Source organism: Phacochoerus africanus, chromosome 11, assembly GCF_016906955.1.
Source record: "Phacochoerus africanus isolate WHEZ1 chromosome 11, ROS_Pafr_v1, whole genome shotgun sequence".
NCBI lineage: Eukaryota > Metazoa > Chordata > Mammalia > Artiodactyla > Suidae > Phacochoerus > Phacochoerus africanus.
Genome location: NC_062554.1, coordinates 102,321,086 through 102,338,564, shown reverse-complemented (window position 1 = coordinate 102,338,564; position 17,479 = coordinate 102,321,086). Strand labels below are relative to the sequence as shown.

Below are 17,479 nucleotides of genomic sequence, written 5' to 3'. Positions count from 1 at the left end.
ATTCCTCATAGTATAGTGAGGATTTGCAAACTGCTTAACATAAGTGTCTGGCACTTGGTAAGCACTCAGTACATCTTAGCAATAATTTATTAGCATTTTGGCATGATGAGGGATATTTGCTCTTATGAAGATATGTCACTGCGATAAAGCATGGATGAGTTGGAGACTGAGTGCTTTTGTCTCTGTGGAGGAGTCAGGAGATGCTCTGCAGCTTCTGAGATGCAGCTGAGAACTTCAGTAGGTGTTTTTGAGGTAAAGATGAGAAGGGCATTCTCAATGAATGAAGAAGCAGGGGGAAGGCATGGAGACATGAGAGAGGTTTATGTGTAGGGGGATCCACAGGTGACTTTGTACTGTCAGAGCATGGCCTGGGAAGATAGAGGGTGTAGCAGGAGATAAGGCTGGAGAAAGAGGTGGAGGGTAGAATGTGAATAGGCTCCCAGAGTGATTCAGACTGTGCTATATGCAATGGGAGCCACTGAAGAACTCTGAGTAGGACTTGTATAGATTTGTGTACAGAAATATAATAGTATGGAAGATCTATTTAAGAACAGGCGAACTATTGCAAAGACAGCCAGAAATAATGAGGTTTTGATCATGGTGGCAGAAGAGACATGTAAGAGAGAGATTTAGGAGGTAGGGCTTGGTGACTGACTGGCTTGATACGGGGAGCAGCAGGGACAGGAGGAAACATAGATCATGCCCAGGTTTTTATTTGGTCAGTTGTGGACATGGTGGTACCATTAACCAGGAAAAGAACCTAAGAGATAGATTAGGACTTGGAGACAAGATTCCATTTCAACCTGTGTCATTCCAGTACCAGGACACATCTCTCCAGACTAAGAACCCATTTGGTCCTGGGTGACAACAAGAAGACAGATACCCATTTGACTCCAGAATCTTCACTTTGGTTTGTTTTGGTTTGGTGTTAGTTTCTCAGTATGTCTGGCAAGGAATCACATGGTATACCTAATGGTATACTACAATTCAAGCATTAATGAAAGTAGACGATTTACGCAAAGGATTTGTAAAATCTCCAGTATATATATGTACATGTATATGCTTTGTTAACATCCAAAGCTTACTATTTTGCTTGAATATTGGTGCTTTTGTGCCATTATAGTTTGTTTGGTACAGACGGTAAACTTGCCAAAATTGTTATTTCTCTTGGAAATATGCATGGTGTTAATATTTTATATAATTTTTTGTTGATCTACAAAAAGATTTAATGATGGACTTGTGTATTGGTTTTTTTCCAAGTTATTCTAAATTATTTTTCACAAACATTGAGAAATTTTACTCATTTATTCACTCATTTTTTTCCTCCTTCTTTCTTTTGATACATAATTATTTAGTTCCTACTATATTTAGGGCAGTAATTCTAGGTTTGAATGTAAAAACAGGAATAAAACCAGAGGACAAGCCCCAAATTTTTATTACCCTTTTTCCTCTCAAATTTTCCCTTCTTTTGAACAGGACATTTTCTTGTTGTTCTGGCCAATTGCTTTCCCAATGGGTTGTAGTAATTTTTATTGCCATCAGCCTTACACATTCACCAATGTTGTCTGTTTTAATTTTAATAAAAGTGGATAGAAATTATATGTTTATTGTTATTTGGATTTGCATTAAAAATTCTAGTAACATAATCTCTCCCTATATTTATTACTGTGATTGCATTTTTTTATATGTGAATTTTCTTTCTTTCTTTTTTTTTTTTTTTTGGTCTTTTTGCCTTTTCTAGGGCCGCTTTCCACGGCATATGGAGGTTCCCAGGCTAGGGGTCTAATTGGAGCTGTAGCAGCCGGCCTACGCCAGAGTCACAGCAACACAGGATCTGAGCCGCGTCTGTGACCTACACCACAGCTCATGGTAATGTTGGATCCTTAACCCACTGAGCAAGGCCAGGGATCGAACCTGCAACTCATGGTTCTTAGTTGGATTCATTAACCACTGCGCCACGACGGGAACTCCTCCTTTTTTTTTTTTTTAACTCTTCATAGGTGAATTTTCTGTTTAGATTCTTTAGTTATTTATCTACTAGGAGTCTCAATATTCCTGCCAATTTGTATGAACTGTATATAATAATGTAGTTATTAATCATTTGTCATATTTTCTCCATATCTTTACAATAGCTTGTCTCATGGTTATGGAAGAGAGGTTTTAGTGTTTTAATCTTGAAAGCCTAAAAGCTACTGCTTATAAAGAATAGTCAAGAAAAAAATGAAGTTGGACAAACTATATAATTTTAAATAATTTTATATAGATATTTTTCAAGAGACTGTTTCTTTAATCATATGCAGAACAGATTATAATGTTTTTTATGCTTATTTGCTGTTCTGTGTACCTGTATTAAAGTGTTGACAGTTTCCAAACTGAAACATACTATAAACAAGGATGATTTGTAGTAATGTGGCTACCAGATAAATTACACCATATTTTATTCTAATGTTAGTATTCCATAATGCCTAGACCATCTTTCCAGACTTTTTGTAAATCACTGTCTCTCTGGTCTCTCAGAAGAAAAGCCTCTTTCATATTGTTAAGCTATTTAACAAGGTTTCATCAACTTCAATTTCATATGGAAAACATGGTTTGTTTTTAAATTACGACCATATGTTCATATAATGGGGCAAAATACTGATGTTCTTGTTTTGTTCAATGTGTCATCTTTTGCCAACAAACAACATAATTACACCAAGCAAAACAGTAACTCCATTTTGTAAATGTGCTTTACAGGAATTTGGGAAAATTAAGATTGTTACCTGGGGTCTCTTATCATAAAGATAAGAAATAACAGGGGTTGGCAAAGATGGGGAGAAAAGGGAATGCTTGTGCACTGTTGGTGGAAATGTAAATTGGTGCAGCCACTATGGAAAGCAGTATGGAGATTCCTAAAAAAATAGAACTATCATATGATCTAGCAATCCCACTTCTGAGTATTTATCCAAAGGAAATGAAGACACTAGTTCAAAAAGATATATCTACCCCTTCTCACTACAGCATTATTTACAATAGCCAAGATATGGAAACAACCTAATTGCTCACTGATGGATGACTGGGTAAAAGATAATATGGTATATATATATATATATATATATATATATATATATATATATATATGGAAATCTGGCCATTTCTGACAAAGTGGATAGACCTTAAGGGCACTATGCTAAGTGAAATAAGTCAGACATAGGAAAACAAATACTATATGCTTTCACTTATATGTATAGTCTAAAAAATAAATACATCATGGGATGTAATGTACAGCATGATGACTATAGTTAATAATAATGTATACCTGAAAGTTTCTCAGAGAGTAGATTTTAGAAGTTCTCATGACAAGAAAAAAAGTGTAACTATATATGGTGACAGATGTTAACTAGATTTACTGTGATGATCACTTCACAATGTATAGAAACACTGAATCATTATGTTCTACACCTGAAACTAACATAATGTCATGTCAATTATATCTCAATAAAAAGTGCATAAAATAAATAAAAAGAAATGTTTCTGACAATATATTTAGGAAAAGAGTAGCAGTAATGAATAAATTAAAATTATGTCTTAATGTAATATTCTTTCCCTTGAAAATGAATGGTGGATGCATATGTAATGCATACACAGTACATTAATGTTAGATTTAGTATGCAGTGACAGACCTTATAAAAAAAGATTTACTTCCATATTTTAATATACTTATAAGCTTTTAAATACAGGTTAATAAAGAGCACTATACTTATAAAAAAAGATTGTTAATAGGTAACACAAAAATTTAATTGGGACAGTTCATTGTTATGTCTGAAATAATCTTTTAGGAGTCCCCACTGTGGCTTAGTGGGCTACAAACCCAACTAGTATCCACGAGGATGTGGGTTTGATCCCTGGCCTTGCTCAGTGGGTTAAGGCTCCGGCATTGCCATGAGCTGTGGTGTAGGTTGCAGACACAGCACAGATCTTGCGTTGCTGTGGCTATGGTATAGGCTGGCAGCTGCAGGTGAATTAGACCCCTAGCCTGGGAAATTCCATGTGCTGTAGGCGTGACCCTAAAAAGCAAAATCATCGTCATCATCATCATCATCATCTTTTATTCAAAGTGCCTCCCAAAATATTCAGCAGGGAACAAGAAAAGCATGACAAAAAAGGTTTAAATGAATACCAGCTAATACTGTAGAAGGAAGAACAGAATTAGAAAATTCAGCATTATGCAACTCTCAATGAAATAAGTAATTTAGGCAAGGATCATCAATTGATGCTCGAACCATTGACTGAAGGGTTGTTAGGAAACAGGGAATTCATGTGGTCTCAAAGAATCACATTCTAGATTTTTTATTAAATAAGTAGGAAAAACATGGTTCTAATGCCACAGCACCTAGGTAGTCATTTTGCAAAAAATCTTTACCTAGGCTCTAATCATAAAGAACAGTCACACAAATCCAGACATAAAAAGGGACATTTTACGTAATGGCTGGCCTGGGATCTTTAAAGCAGTCAGTGTCTTAAAAGACAAAATTTAGAGGAAAAAAAAAAGCTAAAGTGACATGACTACCAAATGTAATGCATGAATTCTGGGAACTGGATAAAAAGCAAATTTAAATACTGACTTTCTATGATATAGTATGGTATTACTATTAACCTTAGGTATCATACTATATATATACAATCCTATACAGTATCATAATGGTATGCAGTTATATAGGAAAATGTCCTTATTCCTAAGGAGATGCATATAGAATATTTAGAGGTAAAGCATCATGATACCTGAAACTCATTTTCAAATGGTTTATACTATATATATTAATTTAAATATATATACTATATATATTATATATATATAACCTTATTCATACATAAATATCAATGTACTATCATAGCATTAAAGTAAAAAGGGGAAAATGATTATAACTGGTGAATTTAGCTAAAAGGAATGTAAGTGTTCACTGTACCATTCTTTGAATCTGCCTATAGGTTTGAATATTTTCAAAATAAAGAGTCAGGGAGGTATGTTTTATGTTTAGGTTGGTGATATTCTAAGCCTGGAGTAGTATGACTTAGCCATATAATAAGTAAGACTCAGCCATATAACCATTCCAAGGTTTGGTAACTAGTTCATCGCTGATGTCTATCTACATCAGCTAAACAATTCCAGCTGTAAAACTGGGGGGAAAAGAGCAGTTTTAAAGGATTTGTTCGCTCCTAACTGTCTGGTGTATGTGTATCTGTTCCTGGCAGTGTGTAGTGTTCCCTCCCACTACTCCCAGTGACCCCAAACTGGACTACTTCCCAAACAAAATGAAGTCTTTGTTGCCTGAAACACTTCCTATTGCTTTGCTTGTCAAAATCTGACTCAGTCTTGAAAGCTTAATTCAAATTCTTTTCCTTCGTGATATTCTCTACTAGTCTACCACCTCTTCCTTCCAACTAAAAGCAATTGGTCCCTGCTCTGTGGTCCCTATACCTCTTTTGAAACACATTCTCATTCTTTTTTTTTTTTTGCATTATTGTCACTTATTCCCTAACAAGGGAAAGTTTTGTTTATTTTAGGTTGCAAGGTTATGTTGCATAGGATAAAGTCCACATTCCAGAATAATGTACAAACTCATAACTTGGTATCTGCTTCCTTTTACATCCTAAGTCTTCACACTCTCTTCAATGGACCTGATAACAGAGATATACAATGACCCAATTTTCCACTAGGGAATCCTGGACCCCTAAGATCCAGGTCACTTAATTCCATGGCCTAGGAAGGAGCAAAGTGCTCCCAGGATACCTCGGACTTCCTAAGGCCTTACATCCTTATACAAACTGCACTGCTAGTGACACCTCCCAGGCTATCACACCATCTGTTTTCCTCTGAATTTTACTTGATTATAAAATTTAGCTGCTTCTAAATTTTGGGAAAATCAGAACCTTCCTGCAAAGCATTCGTGAGTTTGTCTGACTTCTGAAGGAGATGAAGGAGGATTTACATCTTCATGATGCTACAACTTTCTTGAAAAATTAAGTATCCACCTGCCCTTTGCCCCACTGAGACCCTGTCACTCCGTCTTGTTGGCTCCTCTTTCCTCCTTATCTTTGTCTTGTCTTCCACTTTCCTCTTTCTATCCCTCCCAGAAGTACAGCCAACCCCCAGGACTTTCACTCTGAGCACTAAACAAGGTATTAAAATAAAACAAAACCAAAAACAAGGACAAAAACCTCCAGAGTTTCTTAAGAGAAATTCTTGGACTAGCTTTCCAGATAATTAAAAAAAAATCCATGTAAATCTGGTCATGCCACATTATATAATTCCCTACACATACCATGCTTTTTCATACCTGAATGCTTTTGCACATTTTATTCCTTCAGCCTGTGTCCTTCCCTCTATAGTTTTCTTGGCAATTTACACTTCCCCACTCATGTAGTCTTCTCTAACCTAAAGTGATGGTCTCATCTTCTCTCTTTGATTCAACCACCGTGCACAATATTTACCTTTCACTGGGTCATAGTGATCTATTGTACACATCTGTCTTCAGTGCCAGACTGTTACCAAGTCCAAGCTCTTTCTGCTTGACGCACAACAGGCCAATAAATCGGGTGATGAATTGTTGGGGCAAAGAACAGCTTTTAACTGGGAAGCCGGCAGACCAAGAACATGACAGACTGATGTCTCGAAGAACCATCTCTATCTTAGTCAGAGACCTAAGCTGTATTTTGCCCATTTCTTTAGGATACGCCCTGAAGAGCTTTCCTTAGAAACAGATGGAGTATTTCCCATACTTGTAAGTTCAACAACACAAAACACAACAAGTACAAGCAAATTCTAACACCAAAAGCACAAACAGATTCCATCATGAATGAATGCAAAAGAAAAGCAAATGAACCGGTGTGCAGATCAGGTAGAGCTCAACAAGACTATGGGCTCCTAGAGAGTAAACACTGCACTTCACTGACTTTTATACACCCAGCTTCTATCCCAGAGCCTGATCAATATTCACCAAATGAATGTTGAGTTAAAAATGAATGAATTTTGCCTAGAATTGAGATTAAGACTTTCTAAGATATAAAAAAAGTCTGTAAAATGGTGGGACCACCACTTGCTTCAGAGAACACCTAATTTGGAGCATTTATAAACCTCACAGTGCCAAGGAGAAAAATTTACCTACCCAGCACTGATATTCCATGAGTCATTAATTTGAAAATCTTCTGAGTCAAAAAGCCATTAAAAAAGTATCTTGCTGACTGGAATAGTATTATTTCACTTGTTCAGCGAAGCTGGCCTCCCACAACCACCTCCGGGCAGCCTTTAATGGAGGCCTCATTTCCCACAACGGGCTTAGATTTCTCACTGTCCAATTACCAAGTTGTGTTCACTTACAGCAGCAGGGCCTTATGACAACTTGTCTGACACATGAGCATGATGACATCTCCTGTTCCCTGTTTTGCTAACAGAATGGCCATGCTGGTCTGATGTTTTTCTAACAAAAAATATTTGAAAAGTGAGCAATTTCTGTATTCATTTTGGACTGAAAGGTGCTGTAGCAATATTTCCCATTTGCATTTAGTTATATAATTATTAAAACAAGCAATTCAATTTTTAAAAAGCATCTTTATTGACATAGTATGTACATACTAAAAAGTCTACAAAGTATACAGCTGAGTGGTGTTTAGTATATTAATAGAATTGTGCAACCATCACCATGATTTAATTCCAGAACATTTGCATCACTCCCAAAAAAAACCCTTCCTTCCCATAAGCAGTCACACCCTATCACCCCTCTGGATCACCCTAGGCCACTACTCAACTACTTTCTGTTTTTATATGCCTATTCTAGACTTTTCATATAAGAGGAATCACACAACATGTGGCCTTTCAGGTCTGGCATATTTTACTCACCATAATGTCTTTAATGTTTATCTATAAATAAGAATGCATCAATACTTATTTTTTATTGGAAAATGATATTCCACTGTGTGAATATAACATATTTTATTTATCCTTTTACCAGTTGATGGACATTTGAATTTTTTTTTTTAATTATGAACAACGTTGCTAGGAACATTCAAGTACAAGTTTTTTAGGTGGACAGATATTTTCATGTCTCTTGGGTATATCCCTAGGAGTGGAACTGTCAGGTCCGCAGAGTTTAATTTTTTTTAAGACTTGCCCAACTGTTTTCCAAAGTGACTGGACCATTCTACATTCCCATCAACAGTAAATGAGGATACTAATTTCTTTACTTCCTTGCCAAGGCTTGTTATTATCTGTCCTTTTAATTATAGCCATCCTAGTAGGTGTGTAGTAGTATCTCATTGTGGTTTTGATTTGTATTTACTTAATGGCTAATGATGTTTAATTAACTAAAATTTGAGGCTGTACATTTTAATGAATAATTATGGTAATGAAATGTGCATTCCATTTTAATATTAATAATAATTATAAATAATATTGAACAAAGTGGTGAAGATAATATAGTCTTAAAATGTCATACTTAGCAAGGGTACTTCATTATATCTCATCTTTAAAAAGTCTAACATGGCTACATAGAAGAAAAAAACTGAAAACTTTAGAGATAGTTTCACAGGACAAATTCTACACAGAACAATAAAATATATTTATCTATTATTATCAAGTATAGGGCAAAGAGAAAAACTACATCCATTACTTGATATTTTTGTTCAAACAATTTAGTTTCTGTTGGTGGGAATATCTAGATTCCAATTATTTTAACATGAATAAAGCAGCAGCCACATCTGGAACCCAAACCACATGTAATGGATTCACAGGGTTTGGCCACTTTGTTTTAAAATAAGGAGGCAGAAAACATAATGTGTTCCTAGCAAAAGAATCCACATTTGCAATAAAATTAAAAGAATAGACAAAATTATTTTATTTGTGGTGGTATACAGGACTGTTAAAATAAATTAGAAATTATAATTTAAAGAGTGACTTCAATCAGCAGAATTTCAAGCACTTTTCCCCTTGAATTTGATTTTGTTTTTGAAAAATGAAAGGGCCTAATATGTGTATTGGTGAAAAAATCAGGATATAATAGTTGCATGGCCCATTTTCAAGTATAGTCCAAATGTGGTTTTTAAGATCAGTAAAATGTAAACCAGTCCTGCAAATAAAATGTAAAAATGACAAATCATATACCATAGTTGGCATTTTTCCTGCCTGCCAGCTCTGGGACCATGGACTGAGAAAAAAATGCACTAGTCCACATAGTCTAGGAAGCATATCTTACAGAATTATAAAAGCCATGTGACCCTGAATGCAAAACAAGGGGATGGCACTGAGAAGACACATTAGTAATTTCATCTGACTCTTGGGCCAGTTTAGAGGGGAAGGTACTGAGAAATGGGCCAGCAAAGTCACACATTAAAAAAAAAAACAAAAAAAAAACTGAAAGGCTAAAAGTACAATTGATTTTGTTTTTATTTTTTACTTTTTTTAAATCTGAAGGTTTACTTTATTTATATAATGACTTTTTTTTTTCCATTATAGCTAGTTTACAGTGTTCTGTCAATTTTCTACTATACAGCATGGTGAGCCAGTTACACATACATGTATACATTCTTTTTTCTCACATTATCATGCTCCATCATAAGTGACTAGACATAGTTCCCACTGCTACACAGCAGGATCTCATTGCTAATCCATTCCAAAGGCAATAGTCTGCATCTATTAACCCCAAGCTCCCAATCCATCCCATCCCTTCCCCCTCCCCCTTGGCAACCACAAGTCTATTCTCCAAGTCCTTGATTTTCTTTTCTGTGGAAAGGTTCATTTGTTCTGTATATTATATCTGGAATCTAATATACAGCACAAATGATTTTATTTTGAACAAAAAGAAACAAAGCTTTTAGCCTGAAAAAAGAGGTGAGCCACTGATGAATGATTATCTGTCTATAGGCCTTTATATAAACATGTTCCTTCTTCATGAGTATAATAAAATGAGCTAAAGACTTTCATATTTTTTAGGCTGGGCATAAATAAGAATTTATTGACAAACAGATTCGTTATCCGCATGAAGTGTCTCCAAAATAAAGCTGTAAGCTTAGAGGTCTTTAAGTTTTCTTTATATTGATTCAGATAACATTTACCTGGAAATAGGAGGCAAGATAAGAAATTTCCTGTCTCTGGGATTTGTAACACTCTTTGAAACATTAGAGATAACCCCAAAATTTTATTTAATGATGTTACCTAACCAAAGTGATTTTCTGATCTGTAAGGAAATACAAGACAGAAACTAAATTATTTTTTAGCTTGTGTAAGCGTTTGTTATTAGAAATATACCTTCTATACTAAATTATAATCATGAAATATTCTTTACATTAAACATTTTTAGGGTTTGATGATACTTTCCAGACACAGAAAATTAAAGGAACTCTCTCTATCTGAGTGTAATAGAATCACCGATATTGGAATTCAGGTAAGATAACTAAGGTCTTCTGTTAAAGAATTAAGATTGAAAATTAAGCACAAATTGAATAAGCTATATAGGTCACAACAGAAAAAAGAAGTGGACAGGAAACGTAACAATACGAATGTGATCTTGGTAGAGCCAAGATCAACACCTGCCTTTAGCCAGGTCTCCACAGCTCAAGGGCACTGAGAGGACTTGCTTTCCCCTTTTTCGTACCTTTTCTCTCCCTTCCAGATGTCCAACTCAGGATAAATAGGGATAGGTAGCATTTTACTTGGAGAATGATGAACTGCAGTGTGGTAAAATTCTTCTCATATAATGGAAATGTTCTGTAGATAGAAATGTTGTATAACCTAACTATGAACATTCATGGAGTTTGAAAAATTACATCAGCTACTTAACAATTAGGGACTTAAAGTTACTCAAACATATTTGGTAGCATACTTTACCAGGATGGAAAGCATGAGGTAAGTAAGTGTATACGATACATTTATGTGCTCAAATGGTACTTTAAAAACTCCCTAGAAGGGTAAATTCCTAGATCTGGCCTTTTGTGATACTCACAAAGTCATAAAGTAGCTATCGTGAGCAAACCACATGTAACGTAATAACAACATTAAGCATTTGGGAATTCCCGCTGTGGCTCAGCAGTAAAAAAACCTGACTGTATCTACGAGAATGAGGGTTCCATCCCTGGCCTCACTCAGTGGGTTAAGGATCCAGCATTGCCATGAGCTGTGGTGTAGGTTACTGACGCAGCTTGGATCCTGCATTGCTGTGGCTGTGGCACAGGCCGGCAGCTGCAGCTCTGATTTGACCCCCTAGCCTGGGAACTTCCATATGCCACAGGTGCGGACCTAAAAAGAAAAAGAAAAAAAATCAGGTATTTAAATTTGCTGTTAAGAGAAGAGATATTGAAATCATTTCTCATACATGTATTGAACTAAGACACAATCTGGTTACCTTATGGTAAAGTAATGGAAGATAACATTTTTAAAGGGAACTAATAATTTAGGAATGTGGAAACTGTTAAATCCAATTGAAGTATCTTGATAGTTCAAAACTCCAAGCATTTATGAAAATCTGGGGCTAAACATGGAAAAAAAATTTAAAAAATAGAAACTCTATCGGTGCTCTAGACTTTAGCATAGAATTCTAGCATTCTGAAGCTGAAGGACTCAGGACCACCTAAACCAACCCTGTAATTTTACAGATGAGGAAACTAGGGCCTGGAGGGCTTAAATGATTAGTCCAAAGCCCTATGCCTTTTCAGCAAACTAAATAATATCCAGTTTTAGGGAAGTGAAGAGTAGAAATGGAGAACTGCTGTTCTAAATGGTTGCCTGGCAACATGACTTAATAGGAAAAATTGTTTTCGGATGATTTTTTTGGGGCATTTCATTGTATCTGGACAATGAATTGTACTTCAGCAGAAACTGCAACACCATTTAGAAGTCTCCATTAAGAGGCATTCCTGTCAAGCAATGTCAATTTTTCCCAGCTTCAGACCCTGGTTAGCAGGTTTCAATTGTATAAGAAGTTAAAAAGAACACATACTATCTTTCAAAACAAAGATCCCAGAGAGAACTAACAACTTACATATAGGACAAGACTGTAAGACTACAATAACAAAAGGGGTTATAAAACATTTAGATGCCTACTAGAAGAAAAAAGCTAAATGTTTTTAGCTAAATGTTTTTTAGCTAAATTTTTTTAGTTAAAGAAAAAGCTAAATGTTTTCTCTAAGGTTAAACCTTAATTTACCTATTGCAGTTCATTTAAGGATTAAATATGCATTTTCACCAAACTTTTTCCATGAATATGATCTAGTCAGGCTTTCAAAAAGTCTTTGACAAGGTGACAGAACAAAGTTATTAAAATAAAACAGCTAAGTATTAACATTTCTAATATCAGGTCATATTTCTTATTATCAATTACATTTGACCAATAACTACAAATAATTCAGAAGTACTGAAATCTACCATGATGATGACATACATGTCTTCTTAATATCCATCACTCCTATTCTATTCTATTCTATTCTATTCTATTCTATTCTATTCTATTCTATTCTATTGTCTTTTGTCTTTAGTCTTTTTAGGGCTGCACCCATGGCATATGGAAGGTCCCAGGCTAGGGGTCCTCTCAGAGCTGAAGCCGCTGGCCTACGTCACAGCCACAGAAATGCAGGACTCAAGCTGTGTCTGCAACCTACACCACAGTTCATGGCAATGCCAGCTCCTTAACCCAATGAGCAAGGCCAGGGGTCAAACCCATGTCCTCATGCATGCTAGTCGGGTTTGTTAACCTCTGAGCCACAGTGGGGACTCCCATCGCCTGTTAATTTTAAAATGCTTCTTTGGATAAGAGAGTGCTGACCAAAATATGAGTCTAAGTATCAGGAAGCCAGTGCTTCATACCATTTACCTTTGAATCTGTGGGCTCCAGGCCTTTTTACTTTCACCCTATGGAGCCTAAAAATCATACTGCTTTTAAGTGCTGTGAGATTTTAGATGAAAGCAGTTACTCATATGCTAACTATGGGATCATACAGCTAAGTTTGGCATAGCTTTTAAAAAAAGTAAACTTTTAAAAATTGCTATGTATTTATTTTCAGTGGTCTAAAAGAGAAAATAAGAAACACGGAATACAGGAGCATGGAAATACAAAAGTCTTTATCAGGTGCACGAGATAAAATGTTCCATTCAAGTTAAGGAAAAAATATTTTTCCCTTTCTCATTATCCCTCTTTTTCTCCTCCCAGCTTTTGGGGGAGAGAGAGGAGAGCGCGAGAGAAAGCAAAGAAGGGGGAAGAGAGAATGACACATAAGCCAATTTTACAATTCCTTATCTGGATTTACAAAAGAAGGGGAAGGGAATAAACTAGGGTGATTAAACTAAGATGTTTAGAATATCCTTCATTTATCAGGAATTCTTTTTTTAAATTTTTTAATTTTATTTATTTTTTTCCCACTGTATAGCAAGGGGATCAAGTTATCCTTACATGTATACATTTTTTTCCCCCACCTTTGTTCTGTTGCAATATGAGTATTTAGACATAGTTCTCAATGCTACTCAGCAGGATCTCCTTGTAAATCTATTCTAAGTTGTGTCTGATAAGCCCAAGCTCCCGATCCCTCCCACTCCCTCCCTCTCCCATCAGGCAGCCACAAGTCTCTTTTCCAAGTCCATGATTTTCTTTTCTGTGGAGATGTTCATTTGTGCTGGATATTAGATTCCAGTTATAAGTGATATCATATGGTATTTGTTTTTGTCTTTCTGACTCATTTCACTCAGTATGAGAGTCTCTAGTTCCATCCATGTTGCTGCAAATGGCATTATGTCATTCTTTTTTATGGCTGAGTAGTATTCCATTGTGTATATATACCACCTCTTCTGAATCCAATCATCTGTTGATGGACATTTGGGTTGTTTCCATGTCCTGGCTATTGTGAACAGTGCTGCAATGAACATACAGGGTGCATGTGTCTCTTTTAAGTAGAGTTTTGTCCGGATAGATGCCCAAGAGTGGGATTGTGGGGTCATGTGGAAGTTCTATGTATAGATTTCTAAGGTATCTCCAAACTGTTCTCCATAGTGGTTGTACCAGCTTACATTCCCACCAACAGTGCAGGAGGGTTCCCTTTTCTCCACAACCCCTCCAGAACTTGTTATTTGTGGACTTATGAATGATGGCCATTCTGACTGGTGTGAGGTGGTATCTCAAGGTAGTTCTGATTTGCATTTCTCTTATGATCAGCGATGTTGAGCATTTTCTCATGTGTTTGCTGGCCATCTGTATATCTTCCTTGGAGAACAGTCTATTCAGGTCTTTTGCCCATTTTTCCATTGGTTGATTGGCTTTTTTGCTGTTGAGTTGTATAAGTTGCTTATATATTCTAGAGATGAAGCCCTTGTCCGTTGCATCATTTGAAACTATTTTCTCCCATTCTGTAAGTTGTCTTTTTGTTTTCTTTTGGGTTTCCTTTGCTGTGCAAAAGCATCTCAGTTTGATTAGGTCCCACGGGTTTATTTTTGCTCTTATTTCTATTGCTTTGGGAGACTGACCTGAGAAAATATTCATGATGTTGATGTCAGAGAGGAATTCTTTTCTTATTACTTAGAGAAGGCAACTATAGGATATTCTCTTTTCAGCATAAGACATTGAAAACTGCATAATTATTTAATGAGAAAAAGGAGGATATAAGCATTTTTACCCTGGTTTGGTTTTGCAAGAGTCATGAATATAATATAAATAAAAAATTACCTCATTTTAGTTTTACTGGAAACCACAGCACATGCAGTTTGAATATCTGGAGCATCAGATGTATTGACTTTTTAGGATCTGGTTTTAATTACTTTCTCCAACTTTAGTTTTTTCTGAGAACATTAGACATTTAGTAATCACATTAAACTAAAATTTGGTGTTCTTGAAAGATAAACTCATTTTGGAAGTAATGTTTGATACAGTCATAATTGAGTATTTCTCAAGAAAGCTTCCTTGAGCATTTTGTGAAGTTAAATAACAGACTGTCAAGTTTGGCAAAAGAATTGGTTTAGCTGGGATATTACAATACAAATAAATTGGAAGTTCTGTCTTATTCTTTGGCTAGAACTAATGGAATAAACACAGTTATTTACTCTAGTTGCTTTTTACATTCCCTTAAGCTGGCTTATATTTCCCATTCCCTTTTTTAGGAAATGAAGTATGCTATAAATACATTAGTGCAATATCAATATATGTGAATGTGTATGTTTTTCTTTATGCAGGTTATCTGTGAGTGAAACCCTTTAAGATTGACAATTTTTTTTTTTTATTATTTCAGTGTTGTAGGTTAAGGTAGTTAAGAGAGGAGAAAATCAGGTTTAGTTATGTCACATCACAAGGACTTCCACATGTGTATGCAATGAAAACTGTGCCTATATGTGTTCACATGTAAATATATATGTAAATTTATATGTGTAGCATATGTGTGCAAATTATTTACGTTTCAGCGTATGTTAGATTATATAAGATTACATGTAAGTACATAAGTACATACCTAATTGTCTAGTACATGTGTGTAAACTAAACATACGTACACATTTTGGTTGTTAGATTACATGCATATGTCAATGTGTATGGATATTAGCTATGTCTAGATTGCGTATAGAGATGCTTTATTATTAATTTATTTATTTGTTTTTGCTTTTTAGGGCCAACCCATGGCATATGGAAGTTCTCAGGCTAGGGGTTGAATGGGAGCTACAGCTGCCAGCCTACACCACAGCCACAGCAACGTGGGATCTGAGCCATCTGTGGCCTACATCCCAGCTCATGGCAACTCCAGATCCCCAACCCACTGAGCAAGGCCGGGTACCATGGATACCAGTCAGATTCATTTCCACTGTGCCACAGCAGGAACTCCTGAGAAGCTATATTATTTATTTCTAGGCTAACACCAAATAAATGATGGTCAATATTCGAGGCAAATGAAAAATAGTTTATTCAAGAATTATATTTTTGTTTACACCTTAATTTTAAAAATTAAATATCTATGTAAATTGCAAGGGCCCTTTACTTATGGTAAGGAGATAGTTTGGAATATGCTCTCGGAAGACATAATTTACTAATTTTTACTTCTATGAATGAACCAATGCATTTTTTAGTGGCATCTTAATTATAACTGACTAAATAAATATACGTGTGTTAGAGTATTTAACAATTCTATGACACTACCTCATATTTAATTGCTATTATTTTTGAGAATGATTTAAGAGAATACACAAGGTAAAAAGAAAATGGATCATTGTTTTTCACTGGAATTATGATTTTAAATATACTTTCCAACATTCCTGTTAATTTGGTATAATAATGACCATATTGATTTGCACACTTAGGCATTTTATTTACCCTTCTGCTTATGGCAACTTATATGTGCCCAAGCCCCGGAAAAGATTTTTTTTTTTCAATTTTACTCAGCCTGATTCCATATCTACTACTGTTACATCTCATAACAGTATAAATCATGTTTGCATACCACAAATACAGACCTCTCTGCTAAAGCCCTCTTACTGCTCACCCATGGATGTGTTAAGAGTAGTCAAATCTTGGAGGAAGAAGGTCCACAGGGCCAAAATAGGCATATGGAACATTCATTTTAATTTTATATCTTGAAACTTTGTTATAATTGCTTATTAGTTCCTCTAGTTGGTGTGTTTTTTGGTTTGTTTTGGCTCTCTGTTGATTCTTTAGGATTTTCTACTTAATAATCATACCACTACAAACAAAGGCAGTTTTTTCCTTCTTTCTCAATCTGTATATACCTTTTCTTTTTCTTATCTTTTTGAATTAGTTAGGATTTCCAGTATGATGTAAAACAGGAGCGGTAAGAGAGGACCTCCTTGCCTTATTCGCTATCACAGGAGCAAAGCTTCTGGTTTTGTTCCATTAAGTATGATGTTAGCTGGTTTTCTGTAAATGTTCTTTATCAAGTTGAGGGAAGCTCCCCTCTATTCCTAGTTTGCAGAGAGTGCTTCTCAGGAATGGGGGTTGGATTTTGTCAAATGCGATTACTGACATGATCGTAAGATTTTTCTTCTTTAGCCTACTGATGTGATGAATTACAGCAATTGATTTTTGAAATCTGAACCAGCCTTGCGTACTTCCAAAGCATTATTCACAATGGTTTACCTCTCCCCTTGTATCTTCACTCTTAGAACTTGGTGTCCTGGAGGTAAAACTCATGAAAGTATGGAGGTCCACCTCAGGCTGGGCCACCAGGAATTTTTCTTTCAGGCTACTCCACTTTTAGTCTCCAGCAGTTAGTCAATTATCCTTTCAATGTTCCTACTGGTACTGGCTCCAGCCACACGTTTTCACTCACTCATACTAAGCCTTGATTCTCTGTATTTGCCTGTCTCTACAATTTTCAGTGTAGTGGTTTGTTTTGTGACTTCAATTATCTGACAGATCTAAGAAGAGTTGTTGATTTCCAGTCTGCTCAGCTTTTTTCTTATTTTCAGGATGGGAGTGATAAGTTCCAGACTCCTATGACACTGGAAACTGGAAGTCTGGAACATTACTTTTGG

The 17,479-nt window shown here is 35.7% G+C and overlaps 1 protein-coding gene across 1 annotated transcript in view; it reads left to right on the top strand.

Moving 5' to 3' along the window:
- Window positions 1-17,479, top strand: part of FBXL13 (F-box and leucine rich repeat protein 13) — a 201,586-nt gene that overhangs the window by 159,318 nt on the left and 24,789 nt on the right. The window contains exon 18 of the mRNA XM_047752710.1: window positions 10,332-10,415. Coding sequence (XP_047608666.1) covers window positions 10,332-10,415 — 84 coding nt within the window. The remainder of the gene's footprint in view (window positions 1-10,331; window positions 10,416-17,479) is intronic.